Consider the following 24820-nt stretch of genomic DNA (forward strand, 5'->3'; position numbering starts at 1 on the left):
GCGGGTTATGCATTGTAATTAAAATTGTGAGTTAAGTTGAGCGCAGCGCTACTAGCTGCATGAAAGTTGCATCAAACTGCGCTAAGCTGTTCTTAAAGCGCGGCTCATTAAACAGTTGGGCACGTTAACAAGCGTTTCGATTAGCCCCAAGCTGAGCCTGGCGGGCTTGGCTGCCCACTAAATTATGCTTAGACTGTAATTAAATTAATTAAAGCAGCACCTGACGACGACGACGACCCCACAAAAGAGCAGCAAAGACACTCGCACACTGAGTTCGTTCGTCTGTCTGTCTTTGTGTGTAGGTGTCGCTGTGCGGCAACGGAAACGGAAGCTCCAGCTAGTTTCATTTAAGATAAGAAATCAACGTCGAGCTGTTAAAGGGTCTCAGCAGCAACGAACAGATAATTAAGCAGCTGCTTAGCTTAGCCCAAGCCCCGCACTCTATCAACTGTCAACCGAAAGCCAAAGGTGTATGCGTATAACTGTATGTGTGTGCTAATGAAAGGCAAACTTCAGTCTGTGTGTGTGTGTAAATGCTTAACTGAGCAGTCGCTTAGCTCTGCTTGTAGCTTGGCGCTTGGACTCTGCATAATTATTGATGCTGCTGTTATTTATCACGCGCTTATGCCTGTCATACTGATTGCGCCATAATGAGTCCAACGCACGTAGCCAACTTCACAGCCGAATATTAATTAAATTGCAGCTAAAGTTTACGCATTTGATTGGTAACGCACATCAAAGTGTTTTGCCCACATGCGGGTCAGCCAACTGGGTTACGCAACGTAGGATTGGGCTATATGTTTTCATATGCAGCTATGCATAAATTTCAATGATTTGCGGCCAAAAAAGTAACAGCGCAAATATTTACGCACGCATACGCACTGTGGACTGATAAGCAGAGTTTAATTAGCTTTTGCAGCCTCTGGGCCTGTTGCCGTTGCTGTTTTCGCAGCCACATGACGCAACGCGTTTAAGTTGCGCTTACACTTTAATTAAACTACTAGTGCAGCTGACCTAGCTGGCATATTACGTATACGTCGCTTGTTTCACTCGCACAACAAAAAATTAGTCAGCTCTTTGTTTTTTATCAGCGCTAAGCGCGCTGCAAAAAGTTTTCAGCAACGCCACAGCTTTTGCTGCTGTTGTTCAAAGTTTGACTTGTGGCCAGGTGAACAGCTACTTGAGCTGCTTTACGCTCAGGTCCATTGTGTCGCTGCTTTTATGGCCAGTCTGTTGCTATGCAAAAACTCTGTGCGGCGTTCTGGGAACTATTAGCAAGTTGTTGGCATCAACACATAGCTGCTGCTGTTTTTTCTAAGCTTCCCAAACTTTTAATAGATTTGTAAGCGTACTTTTTGTTTATTTGTTTGTTTATGCTTATTTTTTGTGTTCTCTCTCTCTATCTCTTTCTGATGCAGGCCAGCGCGCAACGATGTGCCCTCCATGTACATTGAGGAAGAGGAGCTGAACGAGCTGGAGGAGGGCGGCGGACGAGCTGCTGAGATACGCTCGCGTGTAACGCCCGCCACATCGCATCTGTGCAGCGGCGCTGGCGTTGGCTCCAGCGGCGGCGCCATTGTTGGCATTGGCGGGCCCCATCATTACATCTCCGAGAGCTTCATACAGTATGCGCAGCCCAGTCTAAACGGTACTATTCCAAAATCTATACTCAACAAATTGTAGCCAAAGTAGTTAGCTGTAGTACTTTAGTCATTACTTTAGTTATTATGTATACAGTACTTAAAGCTCTCTCTAGTTCACTTTCTTTCCCACACTACCAACACCAAACACACACTTTGCCACTCTCTTTTGCTCTTTATGCATTCACTTGATTTTGCTTTTTACCTCTTGTGCTTGTTTCGATTCGAGTGCGCACTTTAGCTGATTAATTGCTGCCAAACGCTGTAAATTATTGAATTGCAATCAATTAAATTTTGATGACTTTAGCTATTTATTTGCACATATACAAGCGATTAGTTAAATAATTTCACATTTATACTCAATGCAATGCAACCAATTCAAACACAAAATAAATTTAATTTGTATCTGTGCATTTGTCAATTAGTTTAAGTTTGACATTAAAACAAATTTAGTTTTAGTTTTTTGATATATTTTGTTTGAATAAAGTTATGTATCTTGTAGTGCATGTTATAATAATATTATTTATATAATAAATGGCCAATTGACTGCACATAACTGTACATTATGATACGCAAACACACACATAAATACTCAATGGGCTCATTAGTTAGTTTATGATAAGGCCACAAACAACAGCAAATGCCACAAATATTTATGATTAATTTCAAAAGCTAATTAGCATATAAACAATTGGCAAAGTAGCTTATAATATGCGATACTTTTATAAGCATTGTTCACAAACTATAGTAGCACATGAAGTATACGCCATGTGTAGAGCTACCCAACCCCAAACATAGTTGACTTCGACCAAGCAGCATTGGTATTTAGCTATAGCCTACTACATCTCAACTGTTTCTCTCTCTCTAACTAGTGCGCTATTTCTTTCTAACTCTAACTGTCGCTCTATCTTACTCAGGCTCTGTCTTAGACCTCCCCCAACTAATCCGTATCTGTATAGTTTAATTTTCCCTCCATTTGCGGTTGTAAATACCCCTGACTAAATACAAGTATTAAAACCAATGTAGTGCACAGATACTTTTGTAAAATTGTTTGTTACCCGAGCGCACTCCAAAAACTCTCTGGAGCTAACTACTAACGATGTATTCAACACACTCTTAACGTTACCTTTACTGTTACCGTTGCCGTTGCCGTTACCGTTACCATTACAATTACCAAACCCCCCACCACCACATAGGCGATGTGCTGTTGCCTTTGCTTGTGACAAGCAGTCAGCCGTCCGGCCGTTACCGTCGAGCTGCTGCACCACACTCAGCCACAATGTCGAATGTGGTTGTGGCCATGCCACCTACAGCAGTTGCCAAGCTGTGTGCCACTACTTCAACTACGGCTTCGTCTTCACTCGCTGCCTGGCCGCCCAAATGTATGCAAACTGAATTTTATCTAACAAAATCTGTGCAGCCAAAAGGCAACAACCAGCAACAGCAGCAGCAGCAGCGCCACAAAGAATAAAACAAAAGCAATAACTAACAAGCAACACTAACAACAACAACAACAACTAGTAGTAGTAGTATCAGCTAGCCATGTGGCATTTGGCATGCTGCACAGCATTCGGCACCTGCCCAGCAAGACTTTTTACAGTTGCAAATATTTCTAATATTAAAGGAATTCTGCTTGATTTCACATTTTAATTTGTCACAATTGTTGCGCTTGTTGGTGCAGGGATTTCATCTATGGTATTTGTAAGCGCCGCAACAAAGCCACAAATTTCTTTTGATTTGCTGTTGCTTCAACCACATGCAGCAATTAAAGGCTTGCAGTTTCACGAGAATTTAATAAAACGTTGCCCAGAACTGTTTCTGTTGTCAATTGCAAGTTGTAGACAAAAAATTGTGAGTGCAAACGACAACAACAATTAGAAACAAAGCATGTGGCAATGGCGTATGTTAAATATTGTATTTGAAAAGGACAATTGCAGCCAGCAGACGATAGACGACAGACAATACTACGTAGCCAGCCAGACGACGTTGCAGCAGTTTATTTGTATTGGTATTTAAATTGCTGTTTTTAGGTATGTGCGCCATCGTCAAAGCCCTTTGGACATTTTGCATACAGTTGCTGCAACAAACTCTCGTGCACACACAGATGACATAGTTGTATGCAAATACACAAGCGTGAGTGTATGTGTATGTGTGTGTGTGTGTGTGTGCACGTAGCCAGAGTATACGCTGCTGCTGCTGCTGTGACTGTAGCTCGCTCTGTTTATTTTGCAAGCTTATGTAGACTTTGTTTTAACTTTGAATTGCATAAATTTTAATTATTGCGAAAGCACTAAATTAAAACGCAAAAATAAGCACAAGCGCACACACACACACACACACACTCAACGGGCAGGAAGTCGGCTGAATGCCAACATGTCAGCATATGCAAATATTATTTAATGGGCAGATGTGTTGTATACGTGATATTATTTTAAATCTAATATGCTCAGCTTCGCTCGCGCTCGCGCTCAGTTGTTGTTATATTGAATTTTGCAGCCTCAACTCAAAAGTCACCAAATTAGCCACAATTTGATTTTGTTGCGCGTTTTAATTTGCCGCGTCTTGTTTTTCATGTGACTCTGATGTTTTTCGCGTTTTTGTTTGCTTGTCCGCATGCCTGACAACATTTTAATTTATGTGCGCGCCAAAGGCCCGCTGGCTATGACAAGCACGACAGCAGCACAAAATACAACGCATTTGACTGCCAGCGATATTTGCTTACAAAAGCCAAAGCCAAAGCCTCAAAGTTGCGCTTCAGCAAGTTGACAAACAAGTGACACACACACACACACACACACGCACTAAGGTTAAATAAATAAATATGAAAAGATTTGCTTATTTGCTTGAATTAGCTGTGCGCAGAGCTCTTTAAGTTATGACAATCGAAACACAAGCACTTGAGACCATTAATGAGCGAGCAAATGAGCTTAGCTAACTACGAACTCAGCTCAACAAAAAGTCTGTCAGCAGCTAAACACTTACAGTGCTTCACTCAAGCAAACGAAGTGCGCGCTGCCGTTCCACATGCCACAAAGGTAAACTCACATAAAAGTCACGGCTGTAACTGCTACTCCTGTTGCTATTGCTGTTGCCGCTGTTGTCATTAGCCAACGTTTTTAATTGCATGCGGCAAGCAACAAGAATTCACCCACTCGCAAATTGAAAGACAGCTGGCCCTGATGCCGGCTCACCTGGACTAGTTAGTCGAGCTTAGTGCGGGCTGCCACCCAACCCCAGCTCGTTGCCATTTGTTTTTTGCAGTGAACTTTGCGCGCAGGCAAATGCGTTTGACTTTTTCTGCTTGCTGTGTGTGTGTGTGTATTTGCTTTTGCGTATGCTTTCATTTATTTTATTTTTGTTTTTTTTTGTGCACACATTTGTTTCATTTCATGCTGCAGCATTCAACATTCATTTTGCTCGACTTTTTGTCTTATTGTTGGCCCTGTTTGTCTTGACGGTTTTTGTTTTGTTTGTCTGCTGCGAGCGCGCGCGTCAAGAGTGGCGACGCCAGCTGTATAGCGTTACCCAAAGCCAAAGCCATGCCGTTCCCAACTGCCGCAAAATGTATGCTATACACTTGTCCACACGCATACATGTGTTTGTTTGTCTCTGTGTGTGCGAGTTGCTTGTGCACTTCAGTGGCACTCGTCTAATTAGACAAAGTTAAGACAAAAAAGCAGCTTGGACTTGGGCTCGTAGGGGTTTAGTTAAAGACGCCTTAAAGTATGCTACACACAACTGTTAGCCGCTTTATGGCGCTAGCTTATCCCTAAAGGACAGACTTTGTTGTCTGTTATTCTGGCCACAAGGAATGCCGCATACTTTGCTTTGGCAACATTGTTGATATCTCTGTGTGTAGTAGTATGTGGCCTCGTCCGACACGTGTGCACACACACACATAGACACTTCAGCTCTCTCTCGCTGGAATATGCCTGGCTCTATGGCTCTTCAATGTCAGCGCTCATTCATTTGTCGGCGCACTTCCGCTCCCTGATGTTGCCCTATTTGCCTTTTGGCCCCACAGGCTGGCAACATTTTTGCGACTTTTGACATTTTTAATGCTAGCAGGCATGGCGTGAAAGTAAACGTGAATACCACACACACACACACGCACATGCATAGATATTTATGAGAGTCTCGAACTCGAGTCACTTACACACACAGACGCCATTTGGTCGCTGGGTTTAGTTGCTGCGTCTTTATGGCTCAAAGACGCCACACAAATGTGACATAAAAGGCGATAATAATAAAATATCACAGGACGAAACGTCAAATAACAAACTGCAAAATCGTAAACAACACAACGCCAAATGAGCGCTAGATGGCGCTTAAGTTTCACTTGAATCAAATACAAAACTGTAGGCAACTAAAGCTGCTTCAGCTAAAACATAATAAAAATGAATTCTCGAACATAAATGCGAGTGAAATGTGCGATAAAAATTAAGAAATTGTTGAATTATTTGATGTTTATGGCTAGTGCGGGGGGAGGCTGTTGCTACCCCCAGACACAAGTGTATATTAATATATTTCTATGGCCATTTTGTTGTTGTTGTTGCTGTTCTTGTTATGCTTGTTATGCTTCTGTTTTTTTTTTTTAAATCATTTGTTGGTTGTTGCTCTTATCGGCGCACAGTTGGTCACGCTTTTGATGTTTGCTAATAACTATAAACAAATATAAACAATATTTTTATTCGTTTTATTTTTGTATTTATTTTGCTGCCTTAACAATTTGCAACTGTATTATGATGTCATTTTGCAAGTGTTGTGAATTTTTCACGCAATCAAATAACAACAAAACTAATCGGTAAACACAAATTGTGCTTTTGTTTCTCTTCCCCGCCGCCCGCCCAACACAAACGCATCACAAAAAAACACGCATCACACACACACACAACTACACACTCACACACTCACATATATGCACACATATACACATTTGTACGCCATTGCTGTTGATTTTGTTTTATGCCAACCAACCAAAGTATATATTGCAGACCCGGATCTAATATTGCCACGCGGCGAATTGGAATTTACGACTCTGGATTCAACGCTAAAGTAATTGTAAAAACATAATAATAATAACTAGCAGACACACACACAGACACAGACACAAACACACGCATAACCCACGCGATGCTGCACTTTGAATACGCCATGGGGTGAGCTTATGCCGACTGGGCAGGCAGGCATCATAATTTATGCGCATTTCATTTTTATATAGCTGTAAATTGTTAGCATAAATTTAAATATATTAATGTCAAGCAAGAATTAGGCCATAGCTAGGCATTAACTACTTTTTGTATTTGTCTCATGTTTCATAAGTGTCGATAGGCTAATGAAGAAGAAGAAGAAGTAGATGAAGTAAGCTAAGCCGAAACAAAAAGTTTGCATTTACTAAACAGCGCTATAAATACACTGCAATCTTGTAACTGAAATCAAAACATATACACATACATAATTGTTGTAAATACAGTCACACACACACACACACAAAGACATATAAAAAACTGTTACATCAATTGTATATAGATAACGGGCAAACATGAATCAAACTGCATTTTAATAATTAAGCACTAAATGTAATTAATAAAGCATTAAGTGATTAGGCTAGTTAATAGACAGCGTTTTAGTCATAGGCGTCTGTGTATTTCAAGTGTAATTAGACTCATAGAGCTAACTCTTATCAACAAAAAACAAACAAGAGCAACAAAAGCAAAATTGCTAAATGTAAACCTAAGTAATTTAGCAACAATAAGTGGAGCAGCAAAACTGAAATTGAAATTGAAAATAAATACAATACAAAATGTATACAGTTGCTCATTCAGCTGCACATGCATTTAGTTCTGCATGTCGTATACGTGTTAAGCTATGTGTATGTGTAATTCAGCAAAACCGTTCAACCATTTATATCAACAATAACCATTATACATACTTATGCCCAAAGTTGCACTGCAGCTGACAAAAGCCTAAGAGATTTTAAAATAGCAAGCAAGACTTTCAATACGTTTTTGGAGTGGACACGCCCACACAGCAACAACAAACAAGCAGCATGAGGCGTCCATTACTAAGCCACTATTTATATATATGTATAGAAATTCATGAATATTCCATTTTTCCCATAACAAAAGGCGAGTAGCTGGCGAGTAGGCAGTGCATAATGAATAAATGTTACATAAATTTACAATGTCAAAAGCCCCGCAAAAAGGCAGAGACGAGAGCAAGAACAAGAAAAGGCAACTACCACAACAATAATACAAATTAATTCATTGTACGTACATACATGTTTATAAGCGACTAAAAATAACCGAGCTAAAGCTACACAAAACAAGTAAATCTTAAATAATACAATATTCATATATCGTATACATACACTACACATATACATATGTATGTACATGTACTTGTATGTGTTGGCGCTGCTCTCTAAAAATCTTATTTAACTGAGTGAACATGCGACGGACGGACGGACGCAGAGACAGTCTAGCAAAATATACACTATGCGTATGCGTAACAAAAACAAATTAAATCAAATTGAAAGTTCTATTTACCACAGAGCGTACAGAGTCTCTGTATCTTTCTCACTCTCTGAAACAAATTACAACCAAAAACTAAACTGATTGTTTTTAAGGCAACATTTAGATTAACAACTAAATATTAAATAAATATATATATATTTTACAATTAAGCCAGAAACTACTGAGTGTGTTAATAATATTTAAAATATACTTAAACTGATTTCAACAAACCAAAAAAAAAAAAAAAAGGAATAAAAAATAAAACAAAATTACATATAATTGCAATTTTCAATTTATAACAATTAGAAGCGTTTAGCAGCAGCTGTAGCACAAGCTGTATGCTTTACTTCCTCTTTAGCCAACTTTGTGCAAAAGTTTAAGTGTTATTAATACTGGTCAAGTTGCGCCAATGGAGCTGCCGCTGCCGCTGCTGCTGCTGCACTACTTAAACGTGAAATCGAAGCCAGTCAGCTATGTCGTTCTTCATTAATTTACTTTGGTTACAACTGGGATTAAAATACGCAAAGGCAACTGCAGCAGCAGCAAACTCTACGCAAAGTTTTTGCCACCGAAGTTTGTACAATTTAATACCAGCTTGCTGAATTGCATTGCATATTTGTTTTAACTAAAACTTTCTCGGCAACGGGCTCAATTAGTTATACAGCAGTTTAAATACTTTAACTTGACTGTATTGAGCGGCATTTGGTTGAGTAAACATTTATTCAATATATAAAAGTAAGTATACTATGCTCTTTGACATTTACTCAAATGGAATATTTTAATTTTTGAAAGCTTCCAACGTATGCGTATTGCATTTAACTAAAAATTGAAACAAAAATCAAATAAATGCTCGTTGGTTATAAACGCAAATTTCTTACTCAAAAGCATTTAAGTTGCTTCTGCAATTTATTTTGTTTTTTCTTGTCAGAAATTAAACGATAAGCTGCAAAGCCGTAACTAAAGCCACATAAGTCCAACAGATTTGCAGTCAAATGCGTGCCTTAAAGTTCTCTTCAGGGTGTACTAGGAAAATCTTTGACAATCGTTGACTTTACCTCAGCACTCACAAACAAATTAGAGGGAAATCTTTTGACCTGCCACAGCGCTCGCTTGTCGTTTGTCCTTTGTTGTTTGTCGCTTGTCGTTGGGGCTAACTAACTATACACAAAGGCATGCTTAGGGCCAGGACACGAGTGTTGAAATATTAATGCAGCAGTTAAATGCCAAAACGGCCGACAAGCGACCGAGCCAGCCACAAAGCCATCGACCATGAACAGCAATCTTGTATTCAATTTGCGTGGCAAGTAATTTCATAATGGCCATCGATGCAGCAATTATCGGTGTGGTTCTCGTTCTCGTTCTCATTGCTTGTTGTCTTGTCTGGCAGCAATCATCATGGCGCAGTGACATCAACAATGACCGCTTCGGTTCAATCTGTCTGGGCTGCAGCTAAGCTTTTGACAAACCATAAACGTGCTCAGTAGTTGCCAAACGCCGGCAGAAATGCAATAAAAGTACAGAGCTCTCTCTTGTTTTTGTGCTCGTTGAAAATGATGACATATCCCAGGCGTCTGCTCAGCCAGTCAGTCGGCCAGACTAACAGGCAAGGCAGGCAATCAGGTTTGAGTTTATAAGCCAAGGACACGCCCATGGCACAATTGCTTGTTTGTGTTTTTTTTTCGGTCTCATGTTCATGTGCAATCAAAACACGCTTAACATACACAAATGTTTCAACGTCAATTTTTTATTATTTTTGTATTTGGAACAGCGGACTTAAATCTAGACGAAAACTGTTTAAAACTCATTGCAATGCTTATCTGCCTTTTATGTTATATGTATATTGCATTATAATAAAGCGAGTTTGTTGTCTGGCACTCGACTTTTCTTTTTTTCGTTTGTATTATATGCTGAATGCAATTATCTTCAATGCACTCAGCCAAAATTGCAAGCCAAGACCAAAGCTTTGCATGCGCATACCTGCAAAACTTCATTTTTGTCATAGTTTTGCAGACAATCTTGATTTATCAACAGTTGCTTAACTTGTTAATAATTTACTTAAATGTTAGGAAGCCAGTGAGTCTGCCTGACTCTTAAAATCGTGTATACTCCATGGCCAGCGGACACAAGCAGTAGCAGAAGCGTGCAAAAGTACAAACAGCTTTTGAATAGGACGCATTTGCAGACAAGTAAATAAAATTGCAAATAAAGTAAAAAATGTTGAAATGTTGAAATGGCAAAGAAATGCACGAGTACATATTTTACATTTATTCATTTTGTACAGTGAGACGAAGGACAAAAGCGCTGAGAGCCAAACAACATTGCTGCTGCCTTAGCGGGTGGTTGTCGCCGCCGACGTTGCCGTTGTCGTTGCCGCTGCTGTTGCCTTCTGCTGGTAAGCCGAGCGTTAATAACAACGCTTATCTGTGGCATTAGCAGCGTACACAGCAATAGCAACGGCAGCTACAACAGCTAAAAAAAAAAAGAATATATATGATAATGAAAAACTGAAATAAAAGCGCAACAGCAGCAGCATCAACAGACAGACAGACAAACAAGCAAACAAAACAAAAACAATACTCAACAAAACAGAATGTTGAGCAACTGGCGAGCAAGAGGATGCGGTAGGGTAGAGGCTACATAATTTAAGCTGCTGTTGCTGCTGCTGCCGTTGCCGCTGCTGCTGGCGTGACAACTTCAACTGACAGTCGCAGCGCAGCGCCATCATCCATTATCAGCAGTTGGGCATCTTAAAGTGCAGCAGCGGCAGTGCCAGCAAAAACAACACACAGGAACCGCGCATAAAAACACAAACAACAAAAGCACAAAGCTGAGTGCAGCGCAAAAAAAAAAAAAAGGAAAAAGGACATTCGGACAGCGGGTGGTCACATAAAAAGCAAAAAGCGAACGAATCCATGTACAGGCGGCGGGGCAGTGATGCTGCAAAGCTCCAAATGTCGCATTGTTTTAATGCATTTGGCGCTGCAATGTTGATGCTGTTTCTGTTGCTGTTGTTGTTAGTGATGCAGTGGCTGATGGCATGCCATACATGCACACATTGCGTATGTGTAATGTCGCGCCAAGCCACAGAAGCCAACGCTAGCGGTAGTTCCAATGTCACATTACGTATACGACGCGTACTACTTGCCATTGGGCTCGCTGTTGGCGCTCGCTACAGCGTTTGATTGCTGTTGTTGTTGTTGCTGCTGCTGTTGCTGCTGTGACCCCGGAGAATCCTTAACTGTGAACGTCACATAGTAACGTTTATTGCTGTCCAACTTTTCCGCTGGCAGTGAAATTAGTTGTTTACTCTTTCCGTGTGACAGCTCCAGCGCAACTTTGTGGTTGCAGTTGCCTCGAAAGCCGCTGCCGCTGCCGCTGCCAAAGCGTGCGGCGCTGCCACTGGAGGCGCGACCGCTGGTCAGTATTTTTGGTAGATAAAAACTGCTAACGCTGCCGGCCTTTTTATACGCACCAAAGCCAAACTTGGGCATCGTGTGGTGATTCATCATGGGAACTGTAATGCACGCAGAAAGAGATAGAGCATTAATAAAAAGAGAGAGAGCAACGAGAGTTAGATTAATGATCTAGTGCGATCAGCCTAATTAAGTGCACACTCACACACTCAAATGAATTGCAGAGCTGGCAATGTCAAGTGGCCCGAGAGATGAATTCATTTCATTTTGGATTTGCCCAGCGGGCGGACGCATGGCCTGACTTGCGTCAGGTGCTGGCTATGCGCGAACACTCTGCTAAATTGCATTCATTCAATTCAACAAAACTAATAGGAAAATGCAATCAACTTGCTATTTTGAAAAGCTAGCTAAATGGCCATGTCTGCGCTGCTGGTTGGTTCCAGTTTCAGTTGATTTTGCTAATTGACTTGCATTTCAATTTCATAAACATATTTTTAATCAGTTTGATGCAAATTTAACAGCTGAATTTAAAACTTATCGATAACAATTTGCATGTAGTTCAATTGACTTCAACTTGTTACAATATTTAAAACTAACGCACAAACTTTTTGCATTTTAATTTAAATAATTGATAAGCCAAAGCTGTTTTCTAATAATATTTGCTATATTTACGCTGATGCTGCAAACTAAGCCAAACAATATCAACAGCTCTTTTTCGTGGAAGCAGCAGCAACCTTTACCTTTGCTGGAAAACCTTTTAGGTCGGCTTATGCTCGCCTTACAGGCAGGATTAATGTTGACTTGAGCTCTTGTTGCCATGGCGCAAGGAAAAAATTAAAATAAGTGTATAGAAACACTTTGCTGCCACAGGCGAGCGCACAAATGAATGCGTTTTTAATTTGGCATAAGCCAGACGCATCCTTTGGCCACTGTCCGAGCAGGAGCAGCAGCAGTAGCTACACAAACAAAAACCGCTGAAAGGCAAAAACGCGCGCGAGAGAGAGAGAGAGAGAAAAAATACGCGAAAAGAAATAAGCAGAAAAATAAAAGGGGGCAAGGCGGAAAATAATTTTTAATACGCTTCGCCTCTGTCTGTCGCTGGCAAATGCGCGGCCAAATGAATAAACTGCTTGTAATTAGGATTTATTTTAATGCTGTTGGCACCCGCGCTTTGAATAGCGACTGCTGCTGCTGCTGCCCCATCCGCTTGACCCACTCAAAAGGACACAAGCGAAAGTGTTACAACTCGCGGCAAAATGATTCATCTGCTGCTTTAGCTGCGCCGGGTGCCATTTTTTACGCCTTCAAAGTGCCGCTTAGAGGCTTAGGCTTACTGCAAGGCAAGGCAAGGCAAGGCAAAGGCAAAAGCAACTGGAAGGACACTTACTGTAGGCGGCGCAGGGTATGCCCGTATAGGCATGCACGGCATGAGGACAGCGATGAGTCTTCGTTGTGCACTGCAGCGCCTTCTCGTACGCATTGTAATCCGGACTAAGTCGCCGCTCCGCCTGCGAAAAGCATAAAGCATAAGTTCGATCGATTTACATGCTATACTGTTAGTTGCTGCGCTTACCTCCTCGTATACCTCGTTGATGTTCTGAAAGTTGTTGGTGCCTGGGCGCTGCAGGCCTTTGAGCGTTTCATAGAGAAAGAGCTCAAAGTTCTTGAAAGTGTACTCGCTGAAATTGTAACGCCTTAGCCTTGTGCCAGTTTCGCCGCCCAGCAGCACACAGGACTTGTGATAGTCGTCGACGGCGCGCTTCACAAGCATCGCCTCGTTCAGCTTGTTGCTACGTATCTGCAGCGATTTGAGCTCCAGCAGATGCTGAAAGATCTTGCGCTCCATATAGTATCTGAAAAACAGAGCAAGCGACAGAGTTGAGTAATGCCATCCCACTTTATATTAGCGACTGCTGTCTGCCATCATCATCAGCATCAGCAGCATCATCATGTTGAGCAGCAGCAGCAGCAGCAACTAAATAAATGTTAGCAAATGTACATAAATTGTCATTTTGATATTTCGCGTGGCAAACAAAGGACTCGCGCACGCCTGCTGTGTCTGCAACTGCGACTGTGTGTGTGTGTCTCGCTGTGCCTGACACAGCAGTGGGCAACCCCCCCAGCTCGACCGACGCCGCACAATGCGCGAACGCAATAAAAGGCATCATGTTATTAAAATTTCAAAAATACTAAAAGTGCGTGCACGCCAGCAGCAGCAGCAGCAGTAGCAGTAGCAATAGCAAGAAAAAAATGTAAAGAAAACTGGAGCAAGCTGGAAAAAGAAATTCTATTAATAATTGAGAGCGGCGCATAAAGCGTAGAAAAGCCAAAATTAAAGCCGACAATGCCTTGGCATAAAAAATAATTTGAAAATTTTATTAAAAATTAGGCAAATACTTATGTGTGTGTGTGCATTGAAGGGGGTCGCTTTAAGCTGAGCAGGCAATGCCATTGCCGCTCAAGAAAGGCACTTGAAACTTTGTTGTTGCGCGTCAACAACTTTGCAAATCAACCGCCCGGGCTAAGCCTTTTCGCTTGCATCTGAATCAGCAGCCAAAGAGTGCGCGTAGCTTGGCCGAAAAACTGTGCAAATTTGTCGAGTGCGCTCAATGCGCAACGCTGAGCAGCAGCATTTTGAAATTGTTTATGCAGCGCCAAGTTAGAGTGCGTTAGGGATTGGGGGCTGGGCATTTGGGCAATTTATGCAGCCGCTTGACACTGCGCGCCACTTGGCTGCACAACAAGAATTTTGTTTTGACTTTGAAGAAACACAGCGAAAAATGTGCTGCATTGAATTGAACGCTATAATGAGTGCTGACTGTAGCCGCGCTGCTAAACTAGCGTAATAAATTGTCTTTTCAGCTATAGCAAAGGCAAAAGAAAGCAGCGATGAAAGCACTTGGCTATCAAGCATGCTGCTGCTGCTGGCGTTTACCTTGGCCAAAGCCGCAGTTGCAGCCACAGCAGCAGCCACAGCTAGTTGGTCAACGTTCTTCCGCTTGTTTTCGCTTCAGCATCATCATCATCGCCATCGCCATCGCCAACATGATGGTCGTTATCATCATGTACACTCGCTTCAACTTCAGCTGGTTTTGCTGCTTCAGTGCCGCTTGTTTGCCGAAGCGCTTTTCAATTTTACGCCTCGCCTTGGCTTCACTCAGTTGCGCCTCAATTCTTTGCCACAAACTTGGCTTTTGCAAAACTATTTGTGCCACCACACAAACGCTTGCCACTTTTTTACGCTGTGCAAATAGCTGCTGCTGTCCTTGGCACATTTCTTCCTTTTTTTTCGTACACTTTTTACATTTTTGCGTTGGCAGCCTTTCAGTGTAGTTGTTGCTGTTGCTGATTTCCGTTTCCGTTTTACGTTCGCTTAGCACAACTTTCATTGCATTTGCTTGTGCGCGTTGATTTTTGTGTGCGCTACATTTTGCAGTGACCGACTGTCAGCCAGCCAGCCACCCACCCCCCACCCACACAGCCTGCTAGGCTAGCCGCCTACAGCATCCTGTTTGTGACACAAATGTGACAAGCAAAAAGTACGCGCGCGGCACCATACTGAGCTTGCAACATAGGCAAGGGGGTGGCGTTGGCGCTCAATGCTGTCGGCTGTCAGTGCTAGCTGCAAAGAAATTAAGCGCAGCACTAACAACTACAATTGCAATTGCAACAGCAACAAAAGCTTGGCTGCCCACTGGCAATTTGTTAAGCACAAACTGAAACTGCCACACAGATTTAAAGCTACCTATGCAATGTGCGCGCGAGATATTGTGTGTGAACTTGAAGCAGTTGAAAGTGCAGACTCAACACTACAACAGAGCGAGAGGGAGAGAGAGAGAGACAGAGAGAGAGAGAGAGAGAGTGAGTCTGCAGTTGAAAATTTGATGGGCTGGCTTGGCAAAAAGTTACGCGCCTCATTTTTCGTCTCAACGCAAGTTTTTGCGAAAAAGTTTGAAGCGCATTGACTTACAGTTTGAACTGCTCTGCTAGGGCTGCCAATTCGTGCAGCCAAACTAACACTGTGTGTGTGTGTGTGTGTGTGTGCGTCTGTGTGTGGTTGCTCAAGTGACTAAAGTTGCAAACCTGCAGCTCGCCTTAAAGTACTTAAGCAATTTGAGCTTTAATTAATATTGACTTTATAAAGTTACAATTGCCATTTTTAGAGCAATTTATGAAACTCTGTTAACGTGGCTAGCTTGGGTAAATTTGCGCTCAAGCTTAACGGCAGCTTGGTAATTGCTTGTAGCTTATGACGCACAAGAACTTGCAGCAATCGCTGCAAAAATTGTATATAACTTGTTCAAAGTTAAAACGAAATACAAATATTTAACAATGTCAATTACGTGAGCGCACATTATAAATCCCAAATCTCACCTGTGCTATAGGGATACGCACACACACACACACATACGCAACGTTGGCAAGTTATTTGTTTAATTTATGCTTCAGATAAAATTTTAATCTCTTCGGAGTCAAAACGAAAAACAAAATAAACTTGCCGCAACGCAAAAAACGCACAGAGAAAAATAAAAAATAACATTAAAAAATAACAAAAACAACAACAACAACAACAACAGAAAATTGTGTGTAAAAATAAGAAAAACATGCAAATGATATAAATAAAATAAAATGCTCTATTTACACACACTTTGCCTGGTGTTTGGCCCCAGCTCAAAAACTTTGACTAGCTGCCGCGCTCGTATTCTAATTCTACGGGGTGCCTTAGATTTATTTATTTTGCCACAACAGCAGCATCAGAAGCAGCAGCCAACCCAGGTACTTCCACTTGTGAAAAACCACTTGAGCGACCGCGTAGCTAGGTTGGCTGCTGCTGCTGATGCTACTGCAGTGGCATAATAATAAAATAAAAATAAATTTTCATTGGATTTGTGTGTGTGTACAGAAATTAATTGACTCATACTGTTGGTTACTTTTAGACGCTTGTTTTACTTGCTGCCGTATACATTGCGTTGTATTTGTATTTGCCTCCAGCTGTACACTGACGAAAAAATCTGGCTACGCAACGTTAACTGACTTTTTGACTTATGCAAACGCACAAATGTTTTTATTAGTCAACAGCAAAGTCAACGGAAAAAATTAAGAAAACATTATGAATTTATGAATGCTAAAATTTATTTACGCAGACAGACAGACAGACAGACTGAGAGACAGCGCGGCATTAATAAAACTTTTCTTATTTCAATTTAATTAACTTTGTTGCGCACCTCATCCAAATGCCACAAATACAATTAACTTTTCCAAGAAGTATAAGCTGGCACAAATTAATTGTCAGCAGGCATAGAATGCACGTGGCTATAATTAAAGCATTAGTTACATGTTCGACAGTTTAAATCGCTGCTGGGCGCACTAAAAGGAGTTTGCCAATTGTCTAACTTGTTAGAATCTTAAGCAGTTCGTTCGCTAATCTCTACTTACAATTAGTATTAGCGTCTGGCCAATTTACAGAACTTGAAAACAAGCGGCCTATTTTCATAGCAAGCTCGCCGCATGGGGGCCGCGGCCACACCCCGTTTAGCTAATTGAAATGCGCAACTCTTTGCCGGAAATGAGCATTTTAGTTAATGACAGCAGCCTGTGGTTCTGGGAATTCCACTGCTTGCAAATTATTTAAAACTCACAGCAAAGCCAATGAGCGCATTTAAATAAACTAGAATTTAAATCAATACAAGAGCGGGGCAACGTGGCGTATATCAACATTAAATTTAAGCCAAACTTAAGCCTCAAGCTCTGAAGCTATAAAATGCGCTCAAGCAAATAACTTGGACTAGGCAACATAAAACAGTTTTCATGCTGCTGCCTTTTTTGCATTAAACTAAGCACTAAAGCCAGAACAACCAGCAACAACTACAACAAATTTCAACTGAGCAACGCTTATGCATTTTAAAGTTCAGCAGCAGCACCCAAATGTGCAGCTCAAGTACCTGCTGAATGAACATTAATGATTGCATATAAACATTTATTGCCTTTAACCACATTATGATAAGTTTAAAGCACGCGCATTTTTTATGGCAACCGGAAGCTGCGCAATTTATTGTGCTGACCAGCACAACAATGGCGCCGTGTCTGCTGCCACGTTCAAAAATATAAAAAAAAATAAACAGAACTGAACACAAAAATGAGAAATGTTGCCAAGGCTATTAAGTTGGCAACTAAATTAACTTTAAGGCGGCGGCGGCAGCAGCAGCTACAAGCAAACAGCAATGGCCGCCACTTTGATTATATTCAGCTTCATAAGAATGGCGGCCGCAGGGGCGCGTGCGTGATATAATGCGAGTCCCGGGCCGTGCGTAGCATTCAAGTTGATTAAAATCAAGTAGCAGCAGCAAGTAAATAAATCTACAGCCAAAAAGTCAGCAGTAGCTGCTGCGGTGATTAATTTAAGTGAAATGAATCTCAAGTGCTGATGAATCAGTTGACCCTCGGCCGCGACCCCGACCCGCTCACCTGCGTATATTGCGCTGAATGGAGCGCGTGACAGCGGACATGTCGCAGGCACCCTTATCGCCGGGCTTGCGATTCTCCAAGCGACTGCTGCAGGAGCGTCCGTCTAGGGTGGCATAGATGGGGCGACGCGGCATGGCCGTGTGTGCGGCACGTGGCGTTGGTATTTTGGTGCGTTCAGCGCGTGGGCTGGGCTCAAAGCCAGAGTCCTGATCCTTGCTAGCAGTGTTGGTAGTCAAGGTGACGCTGTCCTGTTTCCAATTGCTGCGCGTTTTGGCGCCACTACGCACACGTTTCTTCAAGCGACGCTTGCGTCCATTCTGGGACAAGCCATCATAAGCTTCAGCGGCAGCAGCAGCGGCCAAGTCCTCGCCCACGCCCACGCCATGACGATGACCCAGAAAGCGACGCAGCGCACTATCATGCTCTGCATCCATGCCTGCATCATACAGCTCCTGCTGCTGCTCCTCCTCCTCATCGTAATCATCCTGCTCATAGTCGTAGTCAGCTTTGTCCAGCTCCGCTGCACTTGGCAGCTTCACCACGTTGCTGCTGCTGCTGCTCTGTGGCATAACTTGAAAGACTGTGTTGCTGTTGCCAAAGTCGCTGGCGTGTGGCGTCGCTTCCAGCTCGCCCAGCGAATCATCGCTCTTTAGCACTTGGAAGCTCGATTTGCGTTCAGTTTCGGAAGCAGCGGTGCCGACGGCAGCTTCAGCTGCTTTGCTCTTGGGCTCATCATCCGCCGAGTCGGAAGGTAGCAGCGTAAAACTGCGTCTGGACTCCTGCTCGCGTTGCTGCGGTGCCGGCGGCGGCTGCGTGGGCGTTTGCGACGGAGTCTGTGCACGCGTGGCTGGCGGCTTTTGTGGCTCAGACTGCGGTTTGGACGCTGCCGAAGGCGGCGGCGGCGGCGGCGGTGTTGCTGACTTTGTTTCATTTTTACTTTCGCCTGCGTCGCTGGCTGCAGCAGCTGCCTGCGGTTGCTCAGATTCCTGTGGCTTAGCAGCTGCTGCTGCTGACTCTGGCGTTGCCTCCGGCTCCGGCTCTGGTGCTGCCTCAGTTGCCGGCATGGGCTCTTCTGCTGCTGCTGCTGGCGCTGGCTCTTCGGCTAGCTCGGTGGAACTTTTAGACTCGCTGCTCAAGGCGGTGGCAGCAATTTTAATCATTTGCTCCACTTCATTGGAAAGCAGCTTGGTGTCCTCTTCGCTTAGCTGCTGCTTGGGCGTTGCTGCAGTTGGCTGCTCGCCATCGTGATGCACATCGACTTGCGTTACCACCGACTTGGCTGCATCCAGCTCCTCATCTGTCAACTCCATGGCATGAGTCTCTAACAAAGGCAGCGTATCCAGCTGTGGCTCTGGCTCCTGCTGCTGCTGCTGCTGCGCTTTCTTTTCGCTGCTGGCGCTTTGCGGCGGCGACATGATAAAGGTGCCTTCCTTGATAGTGGGCGCATTGACTGCTGGCAGCTCCACTTGCTGCTGTTGCTGCGGCTCAGCGCTTGGCTGCTCTGCTTGTAGAGGCAGCTGCAGCTGCTTGTCGTCTGCACTTGGCTGCGCTTTATCGCCGTTCTCAGCTGCGCTGTCTGGCAGCTCCTTGAATCTGCGTGAGGGCGTCGAGCGTTTGCGCTGCAGCACGCGCTGCTTCTGACGCTTGTGGTAGCAACAATTCTCACAGCTGTCCTCATCATCCTCCGCCTCATCATGCTCACAGTCCGAGCTGCTGGCGTATTTCTCCTTGGACTGGCGACGTCTGATTTCAATGTTGCTCTTGGAGCGACAAATCTCGCTGCACTTCTCGTGCTTGCCCTCGCCCCAGCTGTTGGTGCGACGCCGCAGCTGGCGACGCTTATGACGCGCGCACAAATGCTGCAAACGCTGCTCCTTGCGATAGGTTTGCTCACTGCAGCTGCAGTCAGCAGCGTCGTCAGCAGCAGCATCCGCATCAGCATCAGCTGGTGCATCCGAATCTGTGCGCTTGAGATAGACCACATACTTCTTGGAGCTGCGCAGATCATGCAGCTCCTCCTTTTCCACATATTTGAGTGGACGCACCAAGTCAGCTGCATTGGTTTCATGAAACGGATTGCCACGTCGCGCAGCCAGCCTCAATTTATTGGCAGGCTGACCGCCATGCGACTGCAAAAACTTGGCCGTGGAGCGATGACCACGCTGCAGCGCACAGTCCAGTGGAGTGAGCACCAGGCCACGCGAATTACGGCACAAAGCATTCACATCGCCGCCATAGTCCAGCAGCAGCTTGCACATGTCTGTGTAATCATTGGCCGCCGCTATATGCAGCAGACTGCGTCCATCATTGCTGGTGGTGTTCACTTGCTTGGGGCGCTGCATTAGCAGCCATTCCAGCAGCTCGCGTCGTCCAGAGGCAGCGGCTTCATGCAGCGGCAAGTCGCCTTTGGCATTGCGCAGCCAAAGATTAGCGCCGCGCTCCTTCAGCAGCTTCAGCGTTTCAAACTGACCCTTGGAGCAGCCACAATGCGCTGGCGTGCGTCCCTTGCGATCCTGTCGATTCGGCTCCGCCTCCAGATCCAGCAAGCGTGCAGTAGCATCCGCATGGCCCAAGGTAACAGCATAATGCAGCGCAGTGCAGCCATTGGAGTCAATCAAATCAGTGGGCGCGCCACACAAGCTAATGAGCGTATCAATGCATTCGGTGTGGCCACGCGAGCCGGCGCAGTGCAAGGCAGTGAGTCCATCTCTGCAAGAACAACGCATTTAATATAAAAAATAGTTTTATAATTGGATTACGCACTTGTCGCCCGACTCTACACGCGCGCCTGCCTTGACTAGCGCAATCACTGCCTTGGCCGAGCCCGCTGAGGCAGCCCAGAGCAGCGGCTGGCGTCCATCCTTGTCCTGCACATCGACGCTGCTTTGCGGATGCGCCAGCAGTATGCCCAGTATTTCCAGCGATAGTTTGCTGGAGCTGCCAGTCGCCAGCTTATTGTCATAGCTGGCGCCGCACATTTGAGCTGCATAGTGCAGCGGTGTGCCGCCATTCACATCCGGCTTGGCTACACTAGCGCCAGCTGCCAGCACAGCGCGCAAAGCTTCAATCTCGCCACACACTGCAAGAGCAAAAGGAAGCGCTTAAAAAATAGTTTGTGGGTGTGTGTGTGACTTACCCGTGGCCCAGTGCACCACGGAGTGACCTTCATTGTCGACCGCATTCACATCGGCTTTGTTCGCTAGCAGCAAATTGACCATGGCCAAGTTGCCCTGAATAACAGCCAAGTGAAGCGGTGTGAAGCCATCCTCATCGGCAGACTCCAGCAGCTCTGGAGCTGCGATTGCAATGGTGGCGGCCGCCACGAGGTCCTGTGTCTGCTCCAAATCCTGCGCTGCGCAATAATGCAGCGCGTTACGATTGCTACGGTCACGTTGCCGCAACAATTGAGGCTGCAAGCAAACAGAACAGAGCGACAGAGTGAGAGAGAGCAAAGCTAATTATGAGCAGCTGTTCAATAGTCGACTTGAAATTAATTATCAATATATATGCAACTGCTGATTACCTGTCTCGCGCTACTCACACAATATGTAAATGAAAACAGAAAAAAAAAACACGCACAGGCAGTGCGAATTTCGAATTTCGAGCAAATAAAAAGTTCAATAAAACAAGTGGATGCGTGTGTGCAGTCGCCTGGCGATTAATAAACTAATTAAAATGTCATTTGCATGTAGCGAGAAAATGCAGCGCTAGTTGCTGCATTTTCCACGCTGCACAGCGCATTGTTTAATAAATTGTGTAATTATAAATTACGTTAAACGTCTGTAAAACTCGCCCAAACGAACATCAACTTTAATTGCAGCAAAATGAGTTTCAACCTACACTCACTGCAGGCAGTATTCACATATTGTGCACTTTGTTCACTGCACTTGAAAGTATATGCCAAGTTCGATTTCAATTTTGTTATTTGATTGCTGTTTATTCAAATGTTACAACGCCCAGCGGCTGTGCACTGAATGTGTGAAGCTGCCAGCTTGTAATTAAATAATTTTTTCTGCTCTTGTTGTTAATTCAATGCGACGAGTAGTTTTGCCTCAACGCAACAGCTTTGCAATTAATTGTTGCACATATTTGCGCGTTAATCACTTGATATTTATGACATGTAAATAATTGGAAATTACTTTTCATTTGCAGCCTGCCAGCGGCCAATGCTTGTTAGTAACTAAAGCAACAACACAAACGTTGGCAACAACACCAAACGTAAACAAACAAATCGTTTAAACTTTTGGCCGCCGCTTGGTCGCTTGGAAAGTGCAAGTGCTGCTTCTTTCCCTTAACCGTTACGCCTGGCAACGTGGTGAGTTCACACACACACAGACACACACACATACGCTGAGGTGTACTTCTTAACTGCGCACTGCGATTTACCAGATTCACATTGCCCATTTTGGCGCGCAGCACGATGTCAAACTCCAAGGGACTGGCGAACATTTTAACGAGCCGGCGGGCCAAGCGTCCCCGAAAGCCGCGTGTCAAAACATGTCAAGTGCACAAAAAATACTGTCGCCGCCATCGAGTGCGCTGTGAAAAGTTTGCTGCCGCCGCCGCCGCTCCAAAAAACCAAAAAAATCGCATTGCGACGATAGCAACTTTAGCTTTAGCCAACCTCAGCGCGCAAACTTTAACCTCCAACGTCAGCGGCACGCAAATGTTTTAAGTGAAAATGTTGCCAAATCGTCAGCTCAGCTCTGCGCTCCCGTTTTAGGGTATGTCACAGCACTATGACGGTGTTAGTTTTAGTTTGTAGGTTTTCTCTGTCAGCTGACAGCGCCAGCAAACGCACGTCAGCATTAGAAGAGAACAATGTATGCTCAGCATAAATATTTTAGAAAGCAAATCGATTGAAATGTAGTAGTACACTTGGAAAAATAAATAGTATTTCACTTGAACTCAAATAGCTTGCCAACTAACTCAACTGTATAATCGATCTGTTAAAATTTTAAAACGATATTTCATACAGCTATAAATATAGATCGCTTAACTTATTTAAGTTTGTTGAAAGATAAATGAAAGCATAAGCTATACTGAAAAATTGTTTTTTTATAATATTGTTTAATTAATAATACATTTGCTCATTTATAAACTACTTACATACATCATACAATAATTCATACGCCCCGTATACAATGCAATCTTTATAAAATTCCTATTTCCTGCAAAGCTAAAGATTTTTTTGAAATTTAAAATTGACTTTGCCATTATTTTTGTCTGTTTTCCACAGTAGTTATCTTATCTGTCAGTCAGAATGATTGAATGTGTTGCTTTTCTAACCAACATTCAATTTTTATAAAGCATGTTAAGCACACGGGGCTCAACGCTAAATTTATCAGGCGCGCAAAACTATCGCGTGACGCACGGACCTTGGTTTGGGTGCCGCAATATAAAGTATATTTGGCTATACTATGTGCCTAGTTGGCGGCACTAAATGCCAAAACTCGCCATTGTTGTTGTATTTCAATTTATTGCACATTTAACTCAGTCAACTAATAGTTCGATAACAACACCAAAAACCAAACAAAAAATTTGCTGAGACAAAACTTTGCGGCAAGAAAAACAAAAGTTGAGCCAAGCAGAGTTTGCATGTTTTGCAAGATGGGGAAGCGATTAATTTCATATATCAACATGAGTTAACTACAATAGAATTCAATTCAATATAAAAATAACTTATTGAGCTGCATACAATTATCTTGGGACTTGCTCTTTATATTTGTTGATTGAAACGAATTCGTTTTGTTTGCACTCAAGAAAACTCAAATTTGCATTGCTCCAGCCGCAAAACAATAAAAAAATAAAAAACAAATATATCTGTATATAGTATATATATATTTACAATGAGTTTTATGTGCCGCTACTTCCGTTATCTTTGCGTGCCTTTTAGCATTGCCTTGTTGGCCAAGAGCAGAGTTTGTTCGTTTCTTATGGAGAACCTCTGCTGTTGGCCGGATTATGAATAATTCAAATAAACTGAAATGATACCTAAAAACTTTGACAGCCAACGCTCTCGCTCTGAGTTGCTGCCATGCCATAAGTAAAGCAGCAAGGGTCGCAGCTGGGGGGCAGTTGTAGGGATGGCGAGAGGGACGGAGCGAGAGCGAGAGCGAGAGCGAGAGGACTTAACGCAGCGTCAAATAAAGTTGTCTTGTTGTTGCTGTTTGGCTTTTGTTATTATTACGATGATGGTTGGCATGATTGTTGCCTTTACTCTTGGTGTCATGCAAATTTGCATTTAACTTTCTACGTTTGCCCAACACAAAATGAAATGCGATAATCAAATACAAGCAAACAACAATGCACACCAATAGCATAAACAGCAAGCAGCTGCTGCCCCAGTCCACCCCCTTTACCCGCAGCCAAGTCTATGTGCATGAAGCGAGTCAAGATAAAACTTTGGCATTGCCAGTTGGCCATTTACGGGCCACTCCCCAAGCCTGGCGCTGTTGCTTATAACATTTTAATAGTTTTAAAAACAAATAAAAAATTTACCAAATGATAAACAAAAGCGAAGCCACAAAAGCGACTATAAACTAACAAATAAAAATATATAAATGCAAACTTGGCTAAATTTTATTTTTTCATTTATATTTTGCCACTATAAATTAGTTGCATATGTTTAAAGCAAACTAATTTACATGTGCGCTCAAAGTTAAAATAAACTAACAGCACTTTTGCATACTTTTAGTTTATTCTAAGCTAGTTTGAGGCAACGGACACGTGTGTGTGTGTGTGTGTGTGTGTGTGTGTTTGGATGAAGCCTTTCCGGGCGGACAGC

At 43.3% G+C, this 24820-nt stretch overlaps 2 protein-coding genes across 6 annotated transcripts in view; one reads left to right on the forward strand and one right to left on the reverse strand.

The window, feature by feature from the left end:
* LOC108603283 (neural cell adhesion molecule 1) overlaps positions 1–8280 on the forward strand; it is a 53089-nt gene extending 44809 nt beyond the window's left edge. For 2 of the 5 annotated variants that reach the window (XM_017991945.1, XM_017991946.1), the window contains exons 16-17: positions 1419–1648; positions 2837–3193. In XM_017991945.1, coding sequence (XP_017847434.1) covers positions 1419–1648; positions 2837–3111 — 505 coding nt within the window. In that variant the 3' untranslated portion in view covers positions 3112–3193. Of the gene's footprint in view, positions 1–1418; positions 1649–2836; positions 3194–6622 lie in introns of those variants that run through there. The other 3 variants (XM_017991949.1, XM_017991947.1, XM_017991948.1) reach the window with 3 other exon arrangements.
* A 2125-nt stretch (positions 8281–10405) lies between these two features.
* On the reverse strand, positions 10406–22566 carry LOC108603284 (inversin-B). The gene is made up of 7 exons (XM_017991951.1): positions 22420–22566; positions 21170–21443; positions 20797–21112; positions 18034–20742; positions 13142–13421; positions 12956–13076; positions 10406–11669 (listed from the first exon to the last, which is right to left on the reverse strand). The coding sequence occupies exons 1-7, from the start codon at positions 22480–22482 to the stop codon at positions 11293–11295; spliced, it is 4140 nt and encodes a 1379-aa protein (XP_017847440.1). The 5' UTR covers positions 22483–22566; the 3' UTR covers positions 10406–11292.
* Positions 22567–24820: the final 2254 nt, after the last annotated feature.

The sequence above is a fragment of the Drosophila busckii genome, chromosome 3R, assembly GCF_011750605.1.
Source record: "Drosophila busckii strain San Diego stock center, stock number 13000-0081.31 chromosome 3R, ASM1175060v1, whole genome shotgun sequence".
Lineage (NCBI taxonomy): Eukaryota > Metazoa > Arthropoda > Insecta > Diptera > Drosophilidae > Drosophila > Drosophila busckii.

Bases quoted from the DNA above. Each gene is read 5' to 3' on its own strand.
- LOC108603284 (XM_017991951.1), bottom strand. From the start codon at position 22,482: ATGTTCGCCAGTCCCTTGGAGTTTGACATCGTGCTGCGCGCCAAAATG. The intron at 13,422-18,033 runs GTGAGCGGGTCG...TCTGTTTTTCAG, and splicing joins ATTCAGCGCAATATACGCAG to ATACTATATGGAGCGCAAGA. The intron at 11,670-12,955 runs GTAAGTGTCCTT...CGTGCATTACAG, and splicing joins CATACCCTGCGCCGCCTACA to TTCCCATGATGAATCACCAC.